This window comes from Choloepus didactylus, chromosome 2 (assembly GCF_015220235.1).
Source record: "Choloepus didactylus isolate mChoDid1 chromosome 2, mChoDid1.pri, whole genome shotgun sequence".
Taxonomy (NCBI): Eukaryota; Metazoa; Chordata; class Mammalia; order Pilosa; family Megalonychidae; genus Choloepus; species Choloepus didactylus.
In genome coordinates this window covers 141,250,352-141,272,540 of record NC_051308.1, presented here as the reverse complement: position 1 = coordinate 141,272,540, position 22,189 = coordinate 141,250,352, and the positions used below count along the sequence as shown (strand labels likewise).

General features: G+C 36.6%; 1 protein-coding gene across 3 annotated transcripts in view; it reads left to right on the top strand.

The window, feature by feature from the left end:
* CDC14A (cell division cycle 14A) overlaps window positions 1-22,189 on the top strand; it is a 187,645-nt gene that overhangs the window by 12,891 nt on the left and 152,565 nt on the right. For all 3 annotated transcript variants that reach the window (XM_037826540.1, XM_037826539.1, XM_037826538.1), the window contains exons 3-4: window positions 5,619-5,694; window positions 21,389-21,481. In XM_037826540.1, the coding sequence (XP_037682468.1) occupies window positions 5,619-5,694; window positions 21,389-21,481 (169 nt within the window). The remainder of the gene's footprint in view (window positions 1-5,618; window positions 5,695-21,388; window positions 21,482-22,189) is intronic.

The window sequence follows — 22,189 nt, the reverse complement described above, 5'->3', positions numbered from 1 at the left end:
AGTCATGAACCAAATGGTATTTTAGAGATCTTAAGTTAAAAAACTGACCCAAGCCTGCTGCATATTACTTTTCAACTACAGAAATCTTTCCTTAGGAATGTTTGAATACGTTTGAACATTGTTCAGCTGTTTTAGATGCATTTATTAGTACAGGTTAATGGCAAATGAAGTTGGGGACATACTGTTTTAATATGATCAGTGTTCATCACAGCTTGGATGCTGTATAAGTATCCATGACTTAACTATAGTGTTGCCTGATTTAAAAAGTCAAGCTTTGAGGTAAACCTCTCAACTGAATTCGTGTCCTGTGACCCTTTTTTTTTTTCTTAGGGAGGTTAACCCTAGGCAACTTAAGCCCATACCAACTTATTTTCCTGGTCTTTGGTGAAATAGATGTGTTTATTAGCCATATTGCTTCCCAAAGCACCTGTGCCATGGCTTGTTGTTAGAAATTGCATAGCTTTGAGTTTGAAGTAGAAGTTGGCCTGTAATGATTAGGATGGAACTGCAATTAGATGGCCTAAATTCTTTTGGCTTTCCTGAACTTTGTTCAAAGTGAGTTGAAAAAGCTGAAATAACAATACCTAAACATTTGAGATGTATTAGAATTCTTCAAGTGTCATGTTCAAGTAGAAAACAAAACAAGGTATGTTAGTCAAGAGCACTGATTGCAATAACCTAAGGATAAAGTTCTCTGAAACTTTAGTAGAAATAGGGCCACCTTGATCAATGTTGGTAGGTACTTATTTGTATCCTGTTTTCATTTTGGATCTTTTGAGAGGGTTCTTGTTGACACCAATTCTGTTTTTGGACTGGTCAGTAAGTACGTTATAGGCATAGTTCATTTTGTTTGGATTCATGGATATTTTGTTTATATTTATAGCACAGCACCACACCGGAAACTAAATAAATAAATCAAGACTTTTTGTTTCAAGTCATTGCAAGTTTCCTTTTTTTGTGACTGTTCTTTTCTTTCATGAAGTCTGTTTACAGGGACAGCTAATTTTGGTGCTGCTGGAAATATGAGTTCCAAAATATTACCAATTTGCCTAACATAGATAAAAATATATAAGTTCAGTGTTCTTTTTTTTTTTTTAATTTTGAACTTTTTATTTTGAAATACTTTCAAATTTACAGGACAATTACAAAATAATACAAACCACACACAGAACTCCAATATATCCCTACACCCCAGATACCCAGATGCACCAATTTTAACAGTTTATCACATTTGCTGTATTATTCTATCTATCCACCAGTCCATTTATCTATCTGTCTATCTGTCAATCTGTTTTCTGAATACTTTTGTGTTGGTTGTATACATCATACTCCTTTAATACTTAATACTGCCATGTGCATTTCCTAAGAGCAAGGATATTCACCCATTTATCCAACTCAAGTGAAGTTATCAAGCTCAAGAAATTTAACATTGATATAAAGCTTATAGTCTATATTCCAATTTTTCATATGTCTCATTAATGTCCCTTTGGGCCCTTCCTCCCTTGCTAAATCCTGTCCAAGATCATGAATACCTTTAATTGACTTGGTCTCCTTAGTTGCTCTTTTTTTTTTTAACTGTGGAAACATACATACAATACAAATTTTCCCATTTCAACCACTCCCAAGCAGTATACCCTTCAGTGAGATTAATCACATTCACTATGTTGCAGTACACTCACTAAAACTTTCCCATTTCTTCAAACAGAAACCCTGTACCCATTTTACATCAGCTTCCCATTTCTACTGCCCCTTGCCCCTGGCAACCTGTACTCTTAATTTCAATCTCTGTGAGTTTGTGTATTCTCCAGTATTTTCTTTGTATTTACCATGGGGCTTAAATTTAACATCTTAAATCTGTAACAATCTTGATTGCTTTGATACCAAATTAACTTCAATAGTATGCACAAACTATGTTCCTATATTCCTCCACCCCCCACCTTTATGTAGTTCTTGTCACAGGTTACATATTTATACATCATGAGTCTCAAACCACTGATTTATCACTATATATATTTTTTATTATCAGTGACATTTTATGCACTTGCCTTTTAGATTCTACAGGAAGTAAAAACTAGAGTTACAAACCAAAAAACAATAGCATAGGTATTTATATTTATCCCTGTCAATTACCCTTACTGGAGATCTTTATTTCCTCAGGTACCTTTACTCTATTATCTCCTGTCCTTTCCTTTCAACCTGCAGAATTGTTTTTAGCATCTCTTATAGGGCCGGTCTAGTGGTGATGAATTCCCTCAGCTTTTGTTTATCTCAGAATGTCTTAAACTCTCCCTTATTCTTGAAAGACAGTTTTGCTGGATATAGAATTTTTGGTTGGCAGTTTTTTACTTTCAGCACTTCACTTATGTCATTCTACTGCTTTCTTAACTCCATGGTTTCTGATGAGAAATCAGCATTAATCTTATTGAGACATGTGACACGTTGCTTCCCTCTTATGGCTTTCAGAATTCTTTCTTTATTTTTGGCATTCAAAGTTCGGTTATAATATGCCATGGCATCGGTCTATTTGGGTTTATCCTGTTTGGAATTCGTTGAGCATCTTGGATGTGTATATTCATGTCTGTTGTTAAATTTGGAAGTTTGCAGCCATTGTCTTTGAATATTCTTTCTGTCCCTTTTGCTGTTTCTTCTCTTTTGGGAACTTCCCATGATGCATACCTTGGTATGCTTGATGATGTCCCACTGGTTCCTCAGGCTTTGCTCACTTTTCTTCATTCTTTCTTCCTTCTGCTTCTCAGACTGGGTGGTTTCAGTAGTCTTATCTTCAAGTTCACTGATTCTTTCTTCTACTAGCTCTAATCTGCTTTTGAAATCCACTAGGGAATTTTTAATTTCTGTTACTGTGGTTTTCAGCTCTGGTTCCTTTTCATAATTTCCATCTTTTTATTGATATTCTCTTTGGTTCATCTATCATTTTCCTAATTTCCTTTAGTTCTTTGTCCATGTTTTCCTTTGGCTCTTTGAGTATACTTAGGATCATTTTTAAAAAGTCTTTGTCTAGGCCTAGTCTTCCTCACGGATAGTTTCTCATGCTTTAATTTTCTCCTTTGCTGAACCATGAATTCCTCTTTCTTTGTATGTGTTGTGATCTTCTGTTGAAACTTGGGCATTTTGATATTTTAATGTGTTATTGCTGAAATTTAGACTCTGAGGCATCTGTTCCTTAGGCTTGTGTCCTGGTATCCCGCTAGTATTATGACAGCCTTCCTTGAATGCCAGAAGCTCACTTAAAAAAAAAAAAAAAAAAAAAAAAGGGCAGAAAGGAAACACTTTTCAGAACTTATCCATACAATGAGTTTTGAGAGAATAGTGTGAGGCCAAAATGTAGGGGCCACCTTTCTGTGCACGTTTTGCCTTGGGCATGCCCATGTGTCCCTGGAAATTCCCTATTTATGAATATCCCCTCTTCCCTAGGAAACTGTTTCATCACTGTTCTGGCCACTATACTGTATGGTTTCCTTTCAGCAATCCCTTGCCTCAGGGCAACCACTTGACTGCTCCCTACCCTGTTCTGTAAAGGAGCTTGATGATCTGCCTTCTACATGCAGGACAAGTTCTGGGACAGTGAGTCCTCAGGCTACCACAAGATAGATTAGGCCAGACATACATGCTCCCAATATGCGCTACAAGGGTTACTCTGTTCACTCGAACTGGGATCATCTGCACTAGGAGCACAGGCTGGCTCTGCACAGAGCTGATAAGGGGTGGGTGAGGGATCGGCCAGGACACTGCAAGATCATACCACTTTAGGGTAGCCTTTTTCTTGATTGGGCACTAACTCCATTACCACAGTCCTGTAACTGTTTTCTGGAGCTTTACAAAAGATGTTTCTGCCAGTTCTTGCTGGTTGTTTGGAGCTTCTGATGGGGGACAGAGCCCTGAGGAATTCCACTCTGCCATCTTGATTGGGCAGTTCAGTATTCTTTACTCATCTAAGGCTAATTGCTATTGGCAGACTTGATGTAATGTAATGGCATATTTGTGATAAATTGGGTGACAGAAAAAAATCAAAGCAAATGATTCTCTCAAGGTAAGGGTCTTATGGTCATGAATTTTTTGAAACTGTTATTTAGCAATTTTATGTTCCAGTCTAAAATTGAATTTAGAACATTAGTGAGCAGACTATTCATAGTGAAGTCCCATTTGTGATAGTTTTGTGTCATGAGCATGGCATTCTAAGCATATAAAGTACAAAATACAGCCCCTCACTGAGTGGTATACACAGTATTTGGGCAGGTGGGATATACATTTAAAAAGATAATTCACAAATTAGGATTTGACTGGATTTTGAGAAAGTTAGATTGTAGCAGAAAGAGAAGATGAAGGCTTCAGACAAGGAGATCAACATGAGTAAAAGCTTGGATTAAGAACAGACTTGGAATATTTGGGAATAAGGAATAGACATGTTTGTTGGAATGAAGATTCCATATGGAGACATATCAGGAGATAAAGTCAGCATGGAAGCTGGGGGCATTGATTTGCTGGGCCTTAGTAGGGCTTTGATTGTTGGGCCTAGGAATTATTCTGAAGGCTGTAAGGACCCATTAAACATTTGTAAATAGTAGAAGAATATGTGAGAAGTGGGATTTTAGAAAGATTAATCTCTATTGTGGAACATAGGAAGATTGGGAAGGGGAGAGAAAGGATTTAAACAGTACAGATGTTTGATGAAAATGACCCAGACTTCTGTTGCTAAAATGGGAACAGAAAAGGAAAAGATGAGTTTATGTGGTAATTTATTTGATACAGGAGAATTTAAATTAACAAATATTTCTTGTGATTGAGAGAGAAATTATGGTTTCATGCCAGAGTGATGGGGAGAAACATTTTTGTTTTCAGTCTGGAGGGCTGATGTGAAGGAAAGGTATGTTGAGTTCTAGACATTTTGAGTTCCAGGTCATGGAAGAACATGTAGATGGTGAGGTTCAGTAGGTAGCCAGAGATAGAAAAGAGGATGCTGGGATTTCAAGTATAGGAGACATCTCTTCTTTGTAGGGTTATCAGTTAAATTCATGACAGTGTATGAGAAAGAGATCTGTGGATTGAGTATGACTGTATTCTGGAGATGTAAGTGGTTGGGAGAGGGAGAAGAGCCAGTGTATCATATTACACAGAAGGTTCAAGAGAATGAGAACTCGACAAAGACCACTGGATTTACTATACTTTGGTGTTAGAGTGGAATAGTTAGAATTGGAACCCAGAGTACATGAATTTTTTGACTAAGTAGTTGATGGGGACATAAAAGCAGGAAGTGTAGGCCTTGCCTGTGTTATGCTCAGGTTGGTTCTTCAGGTGCTTGTTTTCCCATTCTTTTGCGTCATGTTCAGGCAGGGAGATAAAAAGAAGTGAAACTCAGTACTGTCCAACTAGCTGCCTATTAAGAGATTGGTTATAGTACTGGAGTGGGTAAGTCAGGTGAAATGATCAGTTATTTGGATTACCATGAATCACATTGGTCATATAAATGGCCCTCATTCCTGAAGATAATTGAAATTCAATAGCAAATTTAATGAAATAAAAAATTAAGCATTGATGTTACTAAAAATTACATTTCTACTAAATACTAAGTTTATGTGTTGTGTTTTTTTTTTTAATCCCAGTTTCTATGCAGATTTTGGACCTCTGAACTTGGCAATGGTGTACAGATACTGCTGTAAACTAAACAAGAAACTAAAAGTAAGTATTGTGCTGATGGTTTATATACTTTGGTATTAAAACATTGGAACCGTGAAATCTGACAAATGAAGTGGCCGTGCACATACCGTTTAGTTAGGTAATCTTGGTCTTTGGAAATTTATGTGAGTAGTTTACCTACAAGTTGAAATTGATCCTCTGATTATACCACAAAGGACATGGTAGACTCTTTCATTTTTCAGGATGAATTGAAACACGAGCTGAATGAAATCATTGGGATGGTGATCTAAGAAAGAAAGCAACAAATCCTTTTTAGATGGTCATTAATGAGTCTCTGTCAAATTCCCTCCTAGGATTATTGTTCTGAAACCTTCAATTCTGCTTCTGGACACTGTTACTAGGTGATGAAAGGGTTCATCACAGCATGGCAGGCACTCTGAGGCATGACATTTTTCTCTCTGAGCAAGATTGAAATTTTTATGTATTCTTTGATTGTCTTCTCTGCAGAATCAATAGCCAAGTGAGACTGATGAACTAGCTGTGATAGAGCATGGACTTTATGCCTGTTCTGACAGAATTAGGGTCACATATTCAGTATTCATGTATATTTTTTATTTTACATGGGGATCTGTTTCATTTTCTCCACTTATGCATGCATTTAGGCATGCGACATTCCACCCCCCCTCCCCCTTTGAGCATGTGTGAGGAAAAGTGACATCTGTACTCCTTGTTTTGGTAAACTTATTTCCTTACTTAAAAAGCAATAGTTTATCTGTGTTTTCCTTTTCAGTTTTCTAAATGAGGACTTTAAATATAATGTTTCAATTTGGAAAGTAAATTACTATACAGCTTGCTCTTAAGGATAACTGCTAAATTATAATGCTCTGATAGTTTGTTTTTGTTGTGTAAAACGTCTCTGGTGTTATATAATACAGAGCCTTGTACATATTAGTTGCTCAGTGATTATTTTTATTCAATTGATTTTTATTGAACTTAGGTCTAAAAGGTACTCTATGGTGGAGAATTTCCTGTAGAATGTAGTGTATTTATGAATTTATAAGTTTTTGACTTTTATCTCAAAATGTTACATGGTCATGGAATGATGCCGGGAGATATTTTAGTCAATATTTAGTCAATTTTTCTAGGAATCATTTTTTAAAATACTGTCTGACTCAAAAACATATACGAATTCCTTCAAGTAAATATCATTTAAACCAGATCTGTGTTTTTCAGATAAGGTGCTACTGCCTGTAGCTTGGACTATAAAACTGAAATTTTTGTATTCACTGCAGAAGCAAATAATATCCTTTTTATACAAAATGTATTTTTAATGGATGAATTATCAAGAACAGAATAATTTATTAATAATTGAAGCCCATTTCTTCTTTTTGGGGACCAAGGGATTTCTTTGCTTTCTTGATTAGCCTGTTTGTCTGCAGTTAACTTGAACTGGGTATTATAATTATCAGTCTGGGACCTGAGTACTATCTGGAATGACCAAAGAGGAAGGAATCATAAATAAAATTTCTGTTCTTACTCAGTGTTCTACTTATATCATTTACATAAGAGTAGATGGATTGAATAAAGACAATTTATTCTACCATATGCTATGTAGAACAGTATTGCTATATATACACACACATATATATAAAGATTTATTTTGATTTGTTTTCATTTACAAAACTTTCTTTCAGCGTTTTGAAATTGTTATAAAGTTCTGGCAGTGCCCTTGGTTCATTCTAGTGATCAGGTGGTCTGTTGAATACTTGGAATAACATTGTTAGCTTAAGAGCAATTTAAAAATATACCCTTTTCCATAGCTGGCACTCTATTATTCATTTAAAGAATGAATTTTCAAAACTCAAATCTTTATAAGTCATTGCTTATGTTATTGAAGCATACCAAGTAGAATCTTTATTGTAGGAGCAAAAGAATGATCCAAAGTTGTAATTGTTTCAGTCTTGTGGAATCTTAGTTTCCTTGTCTATGAAATAGGGATTATAGAGTTTCTCACTGGGTGGTGGTTAGGATTATATTAGAAAAATACATATAAAAGAGTTTTGTAAACGTTAAGGTCCTATACAAAAGAAAGTTAATATACATTTGTGAATTCTGATAGGAAATACAATAAAGACAATTCTTCAACAAAGTTTATGAACACTCTCCTCAGCCTCATAGCTATCACTTCTGTGTGGAAAAGTGGTCCAGTATAATTTTAGAAATCAAAATGACCATTTAGTTCGGCCTCCTGATTTTATAGGTGCAGAAATGGAGGCCCAGAAGAGGTACATGACTTGCCAAAGGCTGCAAGGTAAAGTCAGGCTAGATTTCACAGCTCTCGACTGCATCCTTCATGCTCCTCCTGGTCACCTTCATGGTAATCACAGCCTCTGATTTATGATCTTCCCATGCTCACCCTAATTGACTTCACTTTGCTGACCAACAGTGCCCTTAGGGTTCTCTGCCTCTTCCATTCCAGTGACTATTACTGCCACTCCAGCTGCTTTACTTCAGGAACCCAGACTCCAGACTTTCCCACTTTGAGTATACCCTTCTTATTATACACCTCCTTCATTTCTTTCTCTCTCACCCTAATGCAATCTCTAGACCTTCCGTCTCTGTATTTCTGCTGTCCATCGGCTCCCTGCTTATGTTTCTTGCCTGCAGCCCATAATCACTCATTTTGGTAAAGCCTTTGAGTGCCTTGCTTCCATACATTTCTCCTTGCTTGCCCTGCTAAGTCCCCACTCTTTCACTTACTCAGTGGATGATTTCACACTAATATACGAGGAGGATCGCAGTATACCTGCCATTCCTGGGCTTGCACTTTACCCTGGATTGCACCAGTTGCTCCATGTGTTTAATGGTAATGCCCGTTCTGACTGGAATGCCTTATCCCAGTGGCTTGATAACTCCTTGTTCTTTAAGACCTTACTTAGGTGCCGCTACTTCTGGGAAGCATTTCCTGCTGTTCCAGGCTGAGTTAGAGGTGCCTCCCTTGTTTTCCCCATATTCTTGTGCAGATCTCTATTATTGATGAGTTACGATTTCTTGTTTGTACTTTCTGTCTCTCTCTAGCTTATGAGCTCCTAGAGGCTGGGAACATGTTGTGTAGCTTTGCGTCTCCAATGCCCGGCACAGGGTCACTGAAACACTCAGAAACTTCTGTTGACCTTTACATGATCCCTTTGACTTTCAGATCATCTCTTACCTTTAGCCTGCCCTCAGAGTTTTTATAACTGCGTTATGATACACACTGATTTCTTAATTCTTTGCTCTCTAATTTTTGCTGTCCCTACTCTTATCTACTGGAACTGCTCTAGTGACATCTTAATCACTGAATCTGGTGGCATTTGCTTGATCCTCAGACTTCTTTATTTCTGTGAATAATTTGGTGCTATTTTAACCAATAACTCCTTAGAATTCTTCTGCTGTATGGTTTCCTAACTCTTTTAGCACATTTTGTTTTTTAGTTTGAAGAATTTTTAATTCCTTCCAATTAAAAAAAAATCCCTTATCTGATGCCTTGTGTAGCTGGATAATATTTTGCAGTGGAATCATTCCAAACCCAAATTCCTTATTTTTAATGTCAAAGTATTTTTTCAAGTTGATGATCAGCGATTGTGATTTACGGCTATTTTTTATGTGTCAGTATGTACTACATTCCCAGTGGCCTTAATTTCTTTTATGTTGATTAGGATGGAAAAATTACCTATCAAACCTCTGCTTAGACTAAAAAACCAAAACAAAAACCACCACCAATAACAAAAATTCTGCTGTTTATTTTAAAGAATACTTTAAAAAATTGTTAGTACTAAGTGCACTAATAGGTGCATTTTGCTATTTCTGGTCAATAGTTATCTTAATATGACAGCTGAAGCAGTTGAAAGGGGAGATTTATTGAAGTGTGAACAATTTGCAGAATTGTGTGTGCTATTTAATATAAAATTTCATCAACAATTGATAGACCAGAGAAGGAAGTATTAATCTGGTATTTCAGGGAATCCATAACTCCCTGAAGTTATATATAAAATTTTGTATTTCCATTTTTCTTTTGGGAAGACAGTTTTTATTAGTTTCTCAAAGAGATCCTTGGCATAGACAATACTAAGAATAAGTGGGCTAGGTTATAAGGGTTTTTAAAAGAGAAGACTGTACTATAAAATACAAAGTTATAGTATTTTAAAAAAAAAATACGTTCTCCAAACTTAGTCAGTGAAAAAAGGCTTTCAATTACTGATTTAATAACCTGAATGTTTTATGAATGCAATATGACTTAACTGGCTTTTTCTAAATTAGTCAATACATTTTTTTTCCTATTGTACAACCCTGTTGTTTTTGTTGTTGTTGTTGTTTTTTAAATTCAGTTTTATTGCGATATATTCACATACCCTACAGTCATCCACAGTGTACAATCAGTTGTTCACAGTTCCATCATATAGTTCTGCATTCATCATCAAAATCAATTTTTTTAATATTCAATTTCACTGAGATTTATTCACGTACCATATACAGTCATCCAAAGTGTACAATCAATTGTTCACATAACCATCAAACAGTTGTTCATTCATCACCCCCATCTAATTTTTTTGAACATTTTCCTTGTACCCAAAAATAAAATCAATTTTTGAACATTTTCGTTACTCCAAAAAAGATTAAAAACAAAATAATAAATTTAAAAAGAATAAAAATACAAGAATAACACCCAAAACATCCATCCCCCATCCCTCTTATTATTTGTTTACTTTTTGTTCCCATTTTTCTATGCATCTGTCTGTACAGTGGATAAAGGAAGCGTAAGCCACAAGGTTTTCACAATTACACAGTCATACTGTGTAAGCTACATAGTTATACAATCATCTTAAAATCAAGGCTACTGGATTGCAGTTCAACAGTTTCAGGTATTTCCTTCTAGCTATTCCAATACACTAAAAACTAAAAAGAAATATCTATATAATGCATGAGAATAACCTCCAGAATGACCCCTTGACTCCATTTGAAATCTCTTAGCTACTAAAACTTTGTTTCATTTTTCTTCCCCCTTTTGGTGAAGAAGTCTTCTCAATCCCCTGATGCCGGGTCCAGATTCATCCTTGGGAGTCATGTCCCACATTTCCAGGAAGATTTACACCCCTGGGAGTCATGTTCCACATAGAGGGGAGGGCAGTGAGTTTACCCTCTGAGTTGGCTTAGAGAGACAGGCCACATCTGAGCAATAAAAGAGGTTCTCTGGGGGTGACTCTGTGCACAATTATGAGTAGGCCTAGCCTCTGCTTTGCAGTTACAAGCTTCATAAGGCAACCCCCAAGATCGAGGGCTCGGCCTTCTAAATTGATAGTCCCCAATGTGTATGAGAATATCAGTAATTCCCCACGTGGGGAAGTTTAATATTTACAGATTTTCCACCAGTCCCTCAGAGGGGCTTTGCAAATACATTTTTATTCTCTGCCCAGATTACTTTGGGATGTATTGGTGTTTCACACTAACCTGTACAAACCAACTGCATCTCACTCCCTATTCAAAATTCCATGTATTCATGGTGTTTGAGTAAACTGACCATACAAGTTAAATTATCTGGTGTGCTACAGGAAGTACAGATTTTGCACCAAATAAGCGTATCTTCCTTTGGTCTCACAAATTTGAAGTTATAAAACATAGTCAATATCATCCTTTACCCTTTAATCTGACTTGCCTTAGTCCTAACCAGATCTGCTTCATTCGTACCTATAATAGAATTCTTAACTATTTTTCAGCTTTTTAAACAGTTGCTGTATGGGGTAATACTGATATTCATAGCTGCAGAACTCCAGCTCTGAGTCTAAGGTGTCACACAGATATTCAAAGTTCCAGAGACCAACCAGGTCATACACAATGAGCTCTGCATCTTAGGATTTAGAGATAACCTTTAGAACTCAGGAATAGATGTGACTGCTGTGGGAGCTTACAATCTAAGGACCTTTGAAGTATACCTTACCCTGATAAGCTGTGCTCTAAGATTCAATTCTCTGCATTTATGCATTATAGTTAGTCCATTTTAGTGAGGTGTAATAATGTTTGTCTTTTCATTTCTGGTGTACATCACTCAAAATTGTGTCCTCAAGATCCATTCACCTAGTGCGTATCTCACAACTTCATTCCTTCTTGCAGCTGCTCAATATTCTATTGTAAGCTTGCACCACAGTTCACCATTCCCGTTCTGTTTATCAGTTGATGTATCCATAGGCCACCTCCGTTCATTGCAAATTGTGAATACTGCCACTGTAAACACCAGTGTGCAAATGTCCATTTGTATCCCTGCTCTCAGTTCTTTCAAGTATATACCCAAAAATGAGTTTGCAGGATTCTGTGGCAACCCCATACTTAGCTTCTTGTGGAACCACCACACTACCCTCCAGATAGGCTGCACCAATAGTGATTAGGACCTCCCTCTCTCTCTGTTTTCTCTAGCAATTGTATCCCTCTGTTTATTTTTTTCCCCTTATGTCTCTCTTCTTTTTCAATTTGGCATCCATAGGGTCCTTCTCCCATCCCTACCCTCCTCCAGAGTTCCAAGCAAGTCAAGATTATCTCCCTTTTTAATTAGTAAATACAGTTTTTTTTTTTTTAATTCAGTTTTATTGAAATATATTCACAAACCATACAGTCATCCATGGTATACAATCAACTGTTCACAGTATGATCATATAGTTATGCGTTCATCACCACAATCTATTTCTGAACATTTTCCTTACATCAGAAAGAATCAGAATAAGAATAAAAAATAAAAGTGTAAAAAGAATACCCAAACCATCCCCCCATCCCACCCTATTTGTCATTTAGTTTTTACTCCCATTTTTCTACTGATTTTTTTTCAATTTTTTAACTTTGTTTATCAAAAAATTAAAAACAAACAGGCAAACAACAACCAAAAAAACCCCCACAACATTTCAAACAAAGCAATGGATTAAGGAAAACAAATAACCTAAAATAACTACTTTGCTTCCAATATGTTCCTACCATACCCCAAGAAAATTAATAAACCATGTCCAAACAGAGGAGTAAGAAAAACAAATAATCTAAAATAACTACATTGCTTCCAACATGTTCCTTCCATACCCCAAGAAAATTAACAACCCCTAAGAAAACAAAGGAATAAGAGAAAAAAAAAACCTAAAATAACTCTATTGCTTCCAACTTGATCTTACTATATCCAAGAAAGTTTACAAACCATAATCATTCCTGAGCATTCCCATAACATTGAGATTACCCTCCATAGTTTATCTGTTCTTATTAGATTATCATTCCCCCTCCACTAATTGGTATCTCTAGGTCCCCTACATTCTACAGTATAAAACATTGTACAGTAAATACAGTTTTAATTGCTCATTTCACTTTCCCTCAAGAAAAAGAAAACCTCAGCTTGGGAAAAAAATATCCAAGAGCATCACTGAAAAAAAGGGACGTTTTCTAGGGCAGTGATTTTTAAAAAATACCTACTCATATGAATCAACAGGACAACTACAATAGTCTTGTGGACTCTTAAAAAGTTTTTAAGAGACTCTTAACAGAAATGTAACTTGAAATTTACAAAATACGCCACATAGCCCTTTCAGGGCAAAAGGGAAAGGGATGGGTACTATGAATGAATGATTGTATTAAAGCACTAAAAGTAGCTGGCAGATGGCTGGGGCTCAGTGAACGTCCTTGTTGCTGAATGAATCAGTGCAGTAATCTGATCGTGGTAACCAGGCACCTGCCATGGTATCAGTTGTTGTACACAAGAACTCTTTTGATAGCATGATTAGACCACTCTTTTATTATAACTACAAAAACATGTCGATATTTTTTCATGTGGTTAGCTTCTGTTTCAAGTTCATGGGTGTTAGGGGAGAAAAAAACAAGCTACATTCTAGAGAGAGTTCATGTGGTTTAAAGAGGTAGTAGGGATTTTAAGGTAGTGTTAACTCACTTGGGAGCATATGCAGAGTTTGCAGGCTTGGACCCCTTAAGCTCGTTCAGGAATTCTCAGGCAAGAAGAATCCCCAAATGCCAGCATCGTTAAATAATCTTTATGAGCAACTTTTCTCTGACATTTTGACTTCTACTTTAATTATGTGTGCCATTTCATTGATGAACTATATTTGGCTTTAAAGCAAATGGAAAATAAGGAGGTGCTTTTTTTCTTTCTAAGAAACTACTCAACCTATTTTAATTACTTGAGCCATAAATAAAAACATAAACCATATTTTGTTTTGTACAGCCAAAGAAAATTTTCAAGAGTATCCCTTTCCTGAGAAGGTTGGAGGTAAAACATGTAGAGGTCATGGCTGCTCACAGGAGGACCTGTTCGTTGTTACCGCTTTTGCAGTGAGATGATCCCTGATTGCTATGGAATTGCTGGTTGCTGCAGCAGTTATTGGGCTAGCCTGGCCACCTGTAAGAGAATGATGCCTTTGGTCACTATGGTGCCCCTGTGTTATGATCCCCGTAGTCTGACCACCATCATGCCAGAGCTTGCTTGTTTAAGGAAGTGCATGGACTCTTATTTTGTTTTTGTTTTTGTTTTTTTAATTAAATTCAGTTTTATTGAAATACATTCACACACCATACAATCATCCATGGTATACAATCCACTGTCCACAGTATGATAACATAGTTATGCGTTCATCACCACAATCTATCTCTGAACATTTTCCTTACATCAGAAAGAACTAGAATAAGAGTAAAAAATAAAAGTGAAAAAAAGAACACCCAAATCATCCCCCCATCCCAACCCATTTGTCCTTTAGTTTTTATCCCCATTTTTCTACTCATCCATACACTAGATAAAGGGGGTGTGATCCACAAGGTCTTCACAATCACACTGTCACCCCTTGTAATCTACATTATTATATAATTGTCTTCAGGAGTCCAGACTGCTGGGTTGGAGTTTGGTAGTTTCAGGTATTTACTTCTAGCTATTCCAATACATTAAAACCTAAGAGGTGTTATCTGTATAGTGCATAAGAATGTCCACCGGAGTGACCTCTCGACTCCATTTGAAATCTCTCAGCCACTGAAACATATTTCGTCTCATTTTGCATCCCCCTTTTGGTCGAGAAGATACTCTCAGTCCCACGATGCCGGGTTCACATTCATCCCTGGGAGTCATATTCTGCATTGCCAGGCAGATTTACACCCCTGGGAGTCGGGTCCCATGCAGGGGGGAGGGCAGCGAGTTCACCTGTCAAGATAGCTCAGTTAGAGAGAGAGAGGGCCACATCTGAGCAACAAAGAGGTACTCAGGGAGAGACTCTTAGGCACAATTACATGCAAGTTTAGACTCTCCTTTGCAGTAACGAGCTTCATAAGGGCAAGATGGACTCTTTTTATTTTTAACGAGCATCTTTTCCAGGCTGCACTAATGTGTTCCTTAGCTCAAACTATTCCACACAGCTTAATTAAATGCAATGTTTTAACAAATGACCTGAAGATTTTACTTTTAAGCATGGCAAACAACTTGATCAAAAGGCTGCTTAAAATTTGTTTTTTTTAAATTGGCTATTAATATTTTTTTCTTATTTTCAGCTAAATTTCATCTCCTTTTGTTGTTGAATGGCTAAGTATTTTGTGGTCTTCTGACCTAATGTGAACAAGTGCATAAATTGTTTCTGTGACCATTCTTCAAGGTTAGCCTGGGCTATTTGTTATTTGTGTAGCATGTTATCATTTTCATCTCTCTCTGAGTTGCTGTGGCTTGTTTTTACAGAGAGTGATCCTACAGGAATGCAATCTTTCACATAGATTTCCTTTTGGAGATAGAAAATGTCTGTCAGGGTCAATACCCTCATCTTAGTTTGCATTGTTCTATTGCAAAAGTCAATGTACTTTGGTTTACAAGTACTATTAAGTATTTACCATAAATACTTATCTCCATCACACAAGAGTGGTAAAACTTTGAGTCTGAGGTAAGCAATACAGGTCTAGAAATTTCTGTAGACTTGATTATGTTAATTGTGATAGATATTCAATAATAAATCCCATCTCTTATCTCATATTTTTACCTTGTGAAGTGAAACAATTATCATACCTGTAGTTAAGATCATTCCATTGGTCCTTGCTGTGTTGCAAGTGCATCCCAATGCAGTTATTCTCTTCTTTATGTAATATATCTTGGCTAATACTTTGACCTTGTTTAGCAACAAATATTCATAGACTGTGAACACTTATGAGGCTCGTGATTGGGGTTGCTCTCCCTTTGGGCATTGCTCAGCACAGTGCTTGGCACACGAGCTTCTTAATGTATGTTGATAAAATGAATTGAACTTAATTCAGCCACAGTATCCTAGCACCAGATTCAGCATACTGGTTGCCAATGTGGTGATTCAGTCCAAAGACCTGTTTTGTTGGACATGTATGCTGTTTAAAAATTTCAAATTTATAGTCAACAGCTGTAATTTATGGAAATTTCCAGGCAATTCTGGGTTTTTGGCTTCTCTTAAATATTGCAGTATCTGACAATTCTGGGCCCAGATTCTTGCATGGGAGCAGCATGTTGGAGCTTTGGATAGGGCATGCTTCTCTTATTGTCCTGCTGGCTCCCCTCACAGTCCTGGACCCTGAGAGCATCCGAATTTGGAACCTCTGGAATAACCCCATTTAAAGCAGCTTAGTTACTGAACCACTAAAGGAACCTTCTCCTCAGGTGTTATCACCTGGAAGGTGTGAATTTATAAATTGTAATAGAAGTTTGCTGAGGAATCTGGGGAAATATATTTTTTGCAACATGCTTATAAAAGGCATATGGCATGATTTAGTGTTCCTTGATATGAGAATTTTAATGTCTTTTGGGCCTGCTTGGAAGGATGGACAGCATTTTAGGATCCACACAGAACATTTCCAGAGGTGTAACCAGTCACATTTTTGCACAGCTCTTCTCCAAAGTTTAGCCATGTCTCAGGGCTATGGATTTCAATGTGTGTTATCTGGACCAGTGGAACTGGGGAACTTGCAAATGCAGGTGATTCCGAACCCCTGTTTTAGGATGAAATATGACACAAAAAGATAATAAAATATAGTTTAGGTTTAGATTTAATTTATTTTTATTTCTGAAAAGTTTTAGTGTTAGTGACCAATTCAACCTGAGAATTATTTAAATTCTGAACCACGAAACTTGTTATGGCCTCTTGATTGAAATTTACACAAATTATCCAGCTCAGCAAGAGAAAGTTCCATGTAAATATTTGCAGCAGGCCATTTCTGGATATTGGCTTATGTTTTCCTGGTAAAACACAGCATGTTCATTATATTTCAGTCATGCACAGGGCCTGTAGTTTGAGGGTCACTCTGTGTCCTGTCAAACTGGACCCCTCTGGTATTGTTTCTTTTACATTGGGAAATAATGGAATGTAGCAAGTGACCAATAAATGTTAGCTGCTGTTTTTGTTTTTGCTGTTTTTATAGTGGGCTGGCTGTGTCCATTTAGGTTAAGTGTTCAGAAGGCTGTATATTCCAGTTTCAAGATAGAAATCTAAAATATAGAGCAGATAGTGGGTGTAGGTTATGATTTGTAATGGGTAATGTGCAGCCTGTGGCAGAGTAGGCAAAGAGTTCAGAGTTCTTAGTATTCCTTTGGTGACATCCTCCCCTTTATATTTAAGACTATAATCACTTGATTTGACCAGTTTCTAACTTTACTTTGCTATTGTATATAGGGTTTTTGTAATCTCTGAGCTTCTCTTGTAAAGCAGCAAAAATTTATAATAGAGCAGATAGCTCATTGAAAGCCAGAAACGATGGTATAATTTTGCAAGTGTTCCCCCTGAAGGGTCTGGCCAGCCTACCAGACTAGAGCCAGACCAGAGTAAGGAAGAGGCAACCGTTGAGTGTTGAGGCATGATGGTCTCTTGGTACTAGGCAGAATCTGAGAAAATATCTGGGCTCATTCATACGGTAGAGTCCTGTGGTCTCCAAACTGCACCTTTCTTTCCCTGTCTGGTTAGTAGTACTTCCGTGACAGATCTCAAAGAAGGAGCTGAACATTCCTCTAAAGGTATGCTGGTCGTCAGGGTTGCTACTGGATAGCATCATTCTTCTAGACGTGCTTTGATATGTAATATTAGTTTGTTGTTTTTAATGGAGGAACAAATTTCATATTGGAAGGAAAACATTAGAGTTTTTGTATAATCGGTCCAGTCATATAAAACATCAGCTAAACACTGGACAAAATGACAGTGTTTGGTACCCCTGAAATCTTCCACCCCAATACCAGAATATTTCCTTTGTTGAAGAGCATTTCCAACTCACTGGTATAAAACTATGGGACAGAATGACTGATAGAATCAGGAAAGGGAGGCCTTGTTTTGGCAAGGAGGGTAATTAGTACAAGGCCTTGTAATACCTAAGATTTTTCTCTGTTACGATTCACTTTTAGTTAGTTTTGTTTCCTTGAGTAAGAACTCAACTCTCTGTGACCTGACCTAGGAGATACTGGCCAAGCTTCACTAAACAGAAGATTATTTCTTGGCTGTAGTGCTTGGATAGCAAAGAGAGAAATGTCTGCTTGGGTGGTGAGGATAGTGCTTTTGAGTCCTAAGAGAAACATGTGAATTCCCAAAATACCGAAGTTAAGAGTTTTACAGTTTTTCCTGAAAATCAGACAGGAAGCTCTCATTTAAATAAAATAAATTAAAAAAAAAGAGTAATGTTTGCTTCCAGTAATGTTTGCTTCCTATAGCTTCCTGTAGGAAATATTTAAAAATAGTAAAATGTCTAGGTATATGTTATGAAGAATATTATTTTCCTGATGTTATAATTTTTGAAAGCTTTAACAGTTTTAAAAAATTGTTCTAAAGTCCTTAAAAGTTTAATTTGTATTTTATTAAAAATTTTTTTTAAAAAGTACACAGTGAGAAGAAAGTCTCCCTCAGAATTCTGTCCTCCAGCTTCCTGGTGCCCATTCCAGGATGGTCTCTGCATTACACCAACTTCAGAACAAGAGAGAGAGAAAAAACAAAAACAAAACAAACAGAAAACAAACAAGCAAACACAAAATAATCCAAAAAAACAAAAAATAAATATTGGTGATGAAAGGACAGCAATATGTGACACTATGTGACGCACACAGTATGTGACCGAATTGTAATTGGCAGGTGGAATTGTAAAATAAATATAGTTTCATATTATTAAATGATAGAAATAATTTGTTATGGAACATAAATTCTTAGTAAAAGAGCATCAAACAGATAATGCAAACCTCAGGGTAGATTGTTGGTATTTTGTTTCCCACAAGGTGTTTTGGGGAACCGGAAATGTGAATAGTGATAGGACTGGGAGCTGCAGAGTGGTTGAGACCTTAATGTTCAGTCTGACACATGTCTGTAGAGGGACTGGCCTGTGGAAGGCTGTCTTTAGATGTACTGATATGTTGGTATTCAGAGACCATAAAAGGAGTTTATGTGTTATCAATCCTACATTCTTCCTTTGGTAAATCAAGTATCACTTATTGGTGGAGAATAATAAGTGGCAGAACCAAACAGGTAATAAAATAAAAGAGAAAAAGGACATGTGCAGGCAATTAGTAGTTGCAAGTTGAAAAAGCAAAGACAAGTGTCAGTGCCTTTGCGTTGTGACCCTTTATGTAACAGCAATGCATTCAGCTGGCTGAGCTGAATTGAATACAATGTTATACTCTTTTGTTTTAAATTTTTATTTTGTAGCAGTACTTTAGTAAGCCTGTGAGGAAATAAGGACATTGGTAATAAGAGACCCTCCTTGATTGAATTTTTTTTAAACATTCAATTGCAAAAGAGCAGTAATATTGTAATAGTGATCAGAAAATGTGATTCTTGGTTATCAAGGAAATAAACACCTGACTTGGGTGGTAAGGGTTCCCACACTCATTGCTGGGATATATGTAGCTACCTGCTCTGTGGTTACAGGTTAAAGTCAGAATGTTGCAGTTTCATCTTAGAACAGATTTCAGAATTGAAAGAGTTTCTTTTCCTTGCAGGAAATAGAGTAAAGAAAAGTAAATAGTTGAGCTCTGTTTCTGTTTTTAAAGGGCCTCTAAAAGCCGTGAGTCTTTGTGGGTTGTGGTCATTGTGTAAGATAAAAAAGCAGGTTTTCTAGTCAGTATGAATTTATAGACAAATAAACTGTACTAATCTGCCTGTATTTTTTTTAAATCATTTTATTGAGATATATTCACATACCATGCAGTCATACAAAACAAATCATACTTTCGATTGTTTACAGTACCATTACATAGTTGTACATTCATCACCTAAATCAATCCCTGACACCTTCATTAGCACACACACAAAAATAACAAGAATAATAATTAGAGTGAAAAAGAGCAATTGAAGTAAAAAAGAACACTGGGTACCTTTGTCTGTTTGTTTCCTTCCCCTATTTTTCTACTCATCCATCCCTAAACTAGACAAAGTGGAGTGTGGTCCTTATGGCTTTCCCAATCCCATTGTCACCCCTCATAAGCTACATTTTTATACATCTGTCTTCGAGATTCATGGGTTCTGGGTTGTAGTTTGATAGTTTCAGGTATCCACCACCAGCTACCCCAATTCTTTAGAACCTAAAAAGGGTTGTCTAAAGTGTGCGTAAGAGTGCCCACCAGAGTGACCTCTCGGCTCGTTTTGGAATCTCTCTGCCACTGAAGCTTATTTCATTTCCTTTCACATCCCCCTTTTGGTCAAGAAGATGTTCTCCGTCCCACGATGCTGGGTCTACATTCCTCCCCGGGAGTCATATTCCACGTTGCCAGGGAGATTCACTCCCCTGGGTGTCTGATCCCAGGTAGGGGGGAGGGCAGTGATTTCACCTTTCAAGTTGGCTTAGCCAGAGAGAGAGTCTGCCTGTATTTTGAAAACTGTTTGTCAAAATACTATAGATGTTTTGAAATATGATTAAATTGAGCAGATTTCATTGACATGCATCAGTGTTCTCATTGTTTTAAATTCATTTTTGTTATGATTTGTAATTTGATTTCATTTTAATAGGTCTCTTTTCATGTTCCTAAGCATGTATACAACATACCATCTTGCTTTTTCTAGATTTAGTTAAATACTTGAGCATGCAGCATATTGCCTGGCATATAGCAAGTGCTTAATTAACTGTTTGAATCCATGAATTTAATATGTGACTACTGTATTATATTAAGATGTTCACTGATATAATTCTTTTGATGATTCTCTTCCTATTAACCATTTATTTTCAGATAATTAAAAGAGGATTATCAGAGAACATTCTAGAAAGAAAATATTACTATTGGTGCTCCAGCCAATATAGGCACTTAAAAACTTTTGGAGAGGAAAACAGAATGGTTGACATATTTAAAAAATTGAAAATATGAAAAGTATAGATAACTTTTGGGAGTGAGGGTAGGGTGCAGCGAGTCAAAAAGAGTGAATAGACTTTACATATGGGATCCAGTGAGTTGGAAAGAATCATCAAAAATGGTTCCTGCTAGTAGAAATTCTAATAACTTAATCATTTTCCACTGCATCAGTCTCCTTTTTTGGTGAGAAACATATTTGTTATTTAGACAATTCTTACAACACAACTGAGATGCAGGAAGTCTGATGTAGTAATCTTCCCTTCCCAAATGCTCTTATCTAAATGCCATAGAAATTAAAGTTGAAAGGTGTTAAATTTCACTGATTGTTCTGCATCTTTCAAAGTTAAGAGAGGATGTTTGTCTTCTTTATATTTTATCATTGTCTCTGTGGTTACACTAAGTCTCTTTATTTCCTCTGCCTAGTCATACAGTTTATCAAGAAAGAAGATTGTGCACTATACCTGTTTTGATCAACGGAAAAGAGCAAATGCAGCATTTTTGATAGGTGCTTATGCTGTAAGTACTTTTTCCATGATTAGTTTCAATAATCAGGCTAATGCTAACACTGTTGAATAAATCCAGAAAAGGTGGATTAGCAGTTTGGGATTAGCAGTTTGGGAATTGATCTGGAATGAAAAGTGTGATCTAATGTTGGTAACCTATTTACTTTGTAGATTTTATTTTCCAGGAGCTAGTGAGAGAATCTTGGAACTGAAATGAAATGTGTAACTTGGATTCCACAGTTGTTTAGAATCCTAGTAGGGATATTTCTAGGGGGAGAAAAGTATCTCTCTATCTATATATATAGTTATGATATTGTAGAAGGCTTAAAAACCCTTGAAGTATTTCATTTTGGGGAAGAGAAGAAATCCTAGACTACGTGGGAGAGGATTAATTTTTTTAAAAAATTTAATCTGGACATTAATCTGTCTGTCTCTCCCATCTCTTCATCCATCCAACCATCCATCCATCCATCCATCCATCCATGCATCCATCCATCCATCCAGTATTTTTAAGCATCCACTATATGCCAGGCATTGTCCTAAGGGCTAGAGATACAAAGATTAATAAAACACAATTTGATATGGGGAATAGATGAAAAAACAAATTGAGTTGCCATTTGTTATGACAGGTTTATGTATGTAGTGAAGCAATGGCATAAAGCCTTAGTAATACATTCTACTTGGAGTGGGTCAGAAAACTCTTCATAGAAAAGGAAATAGT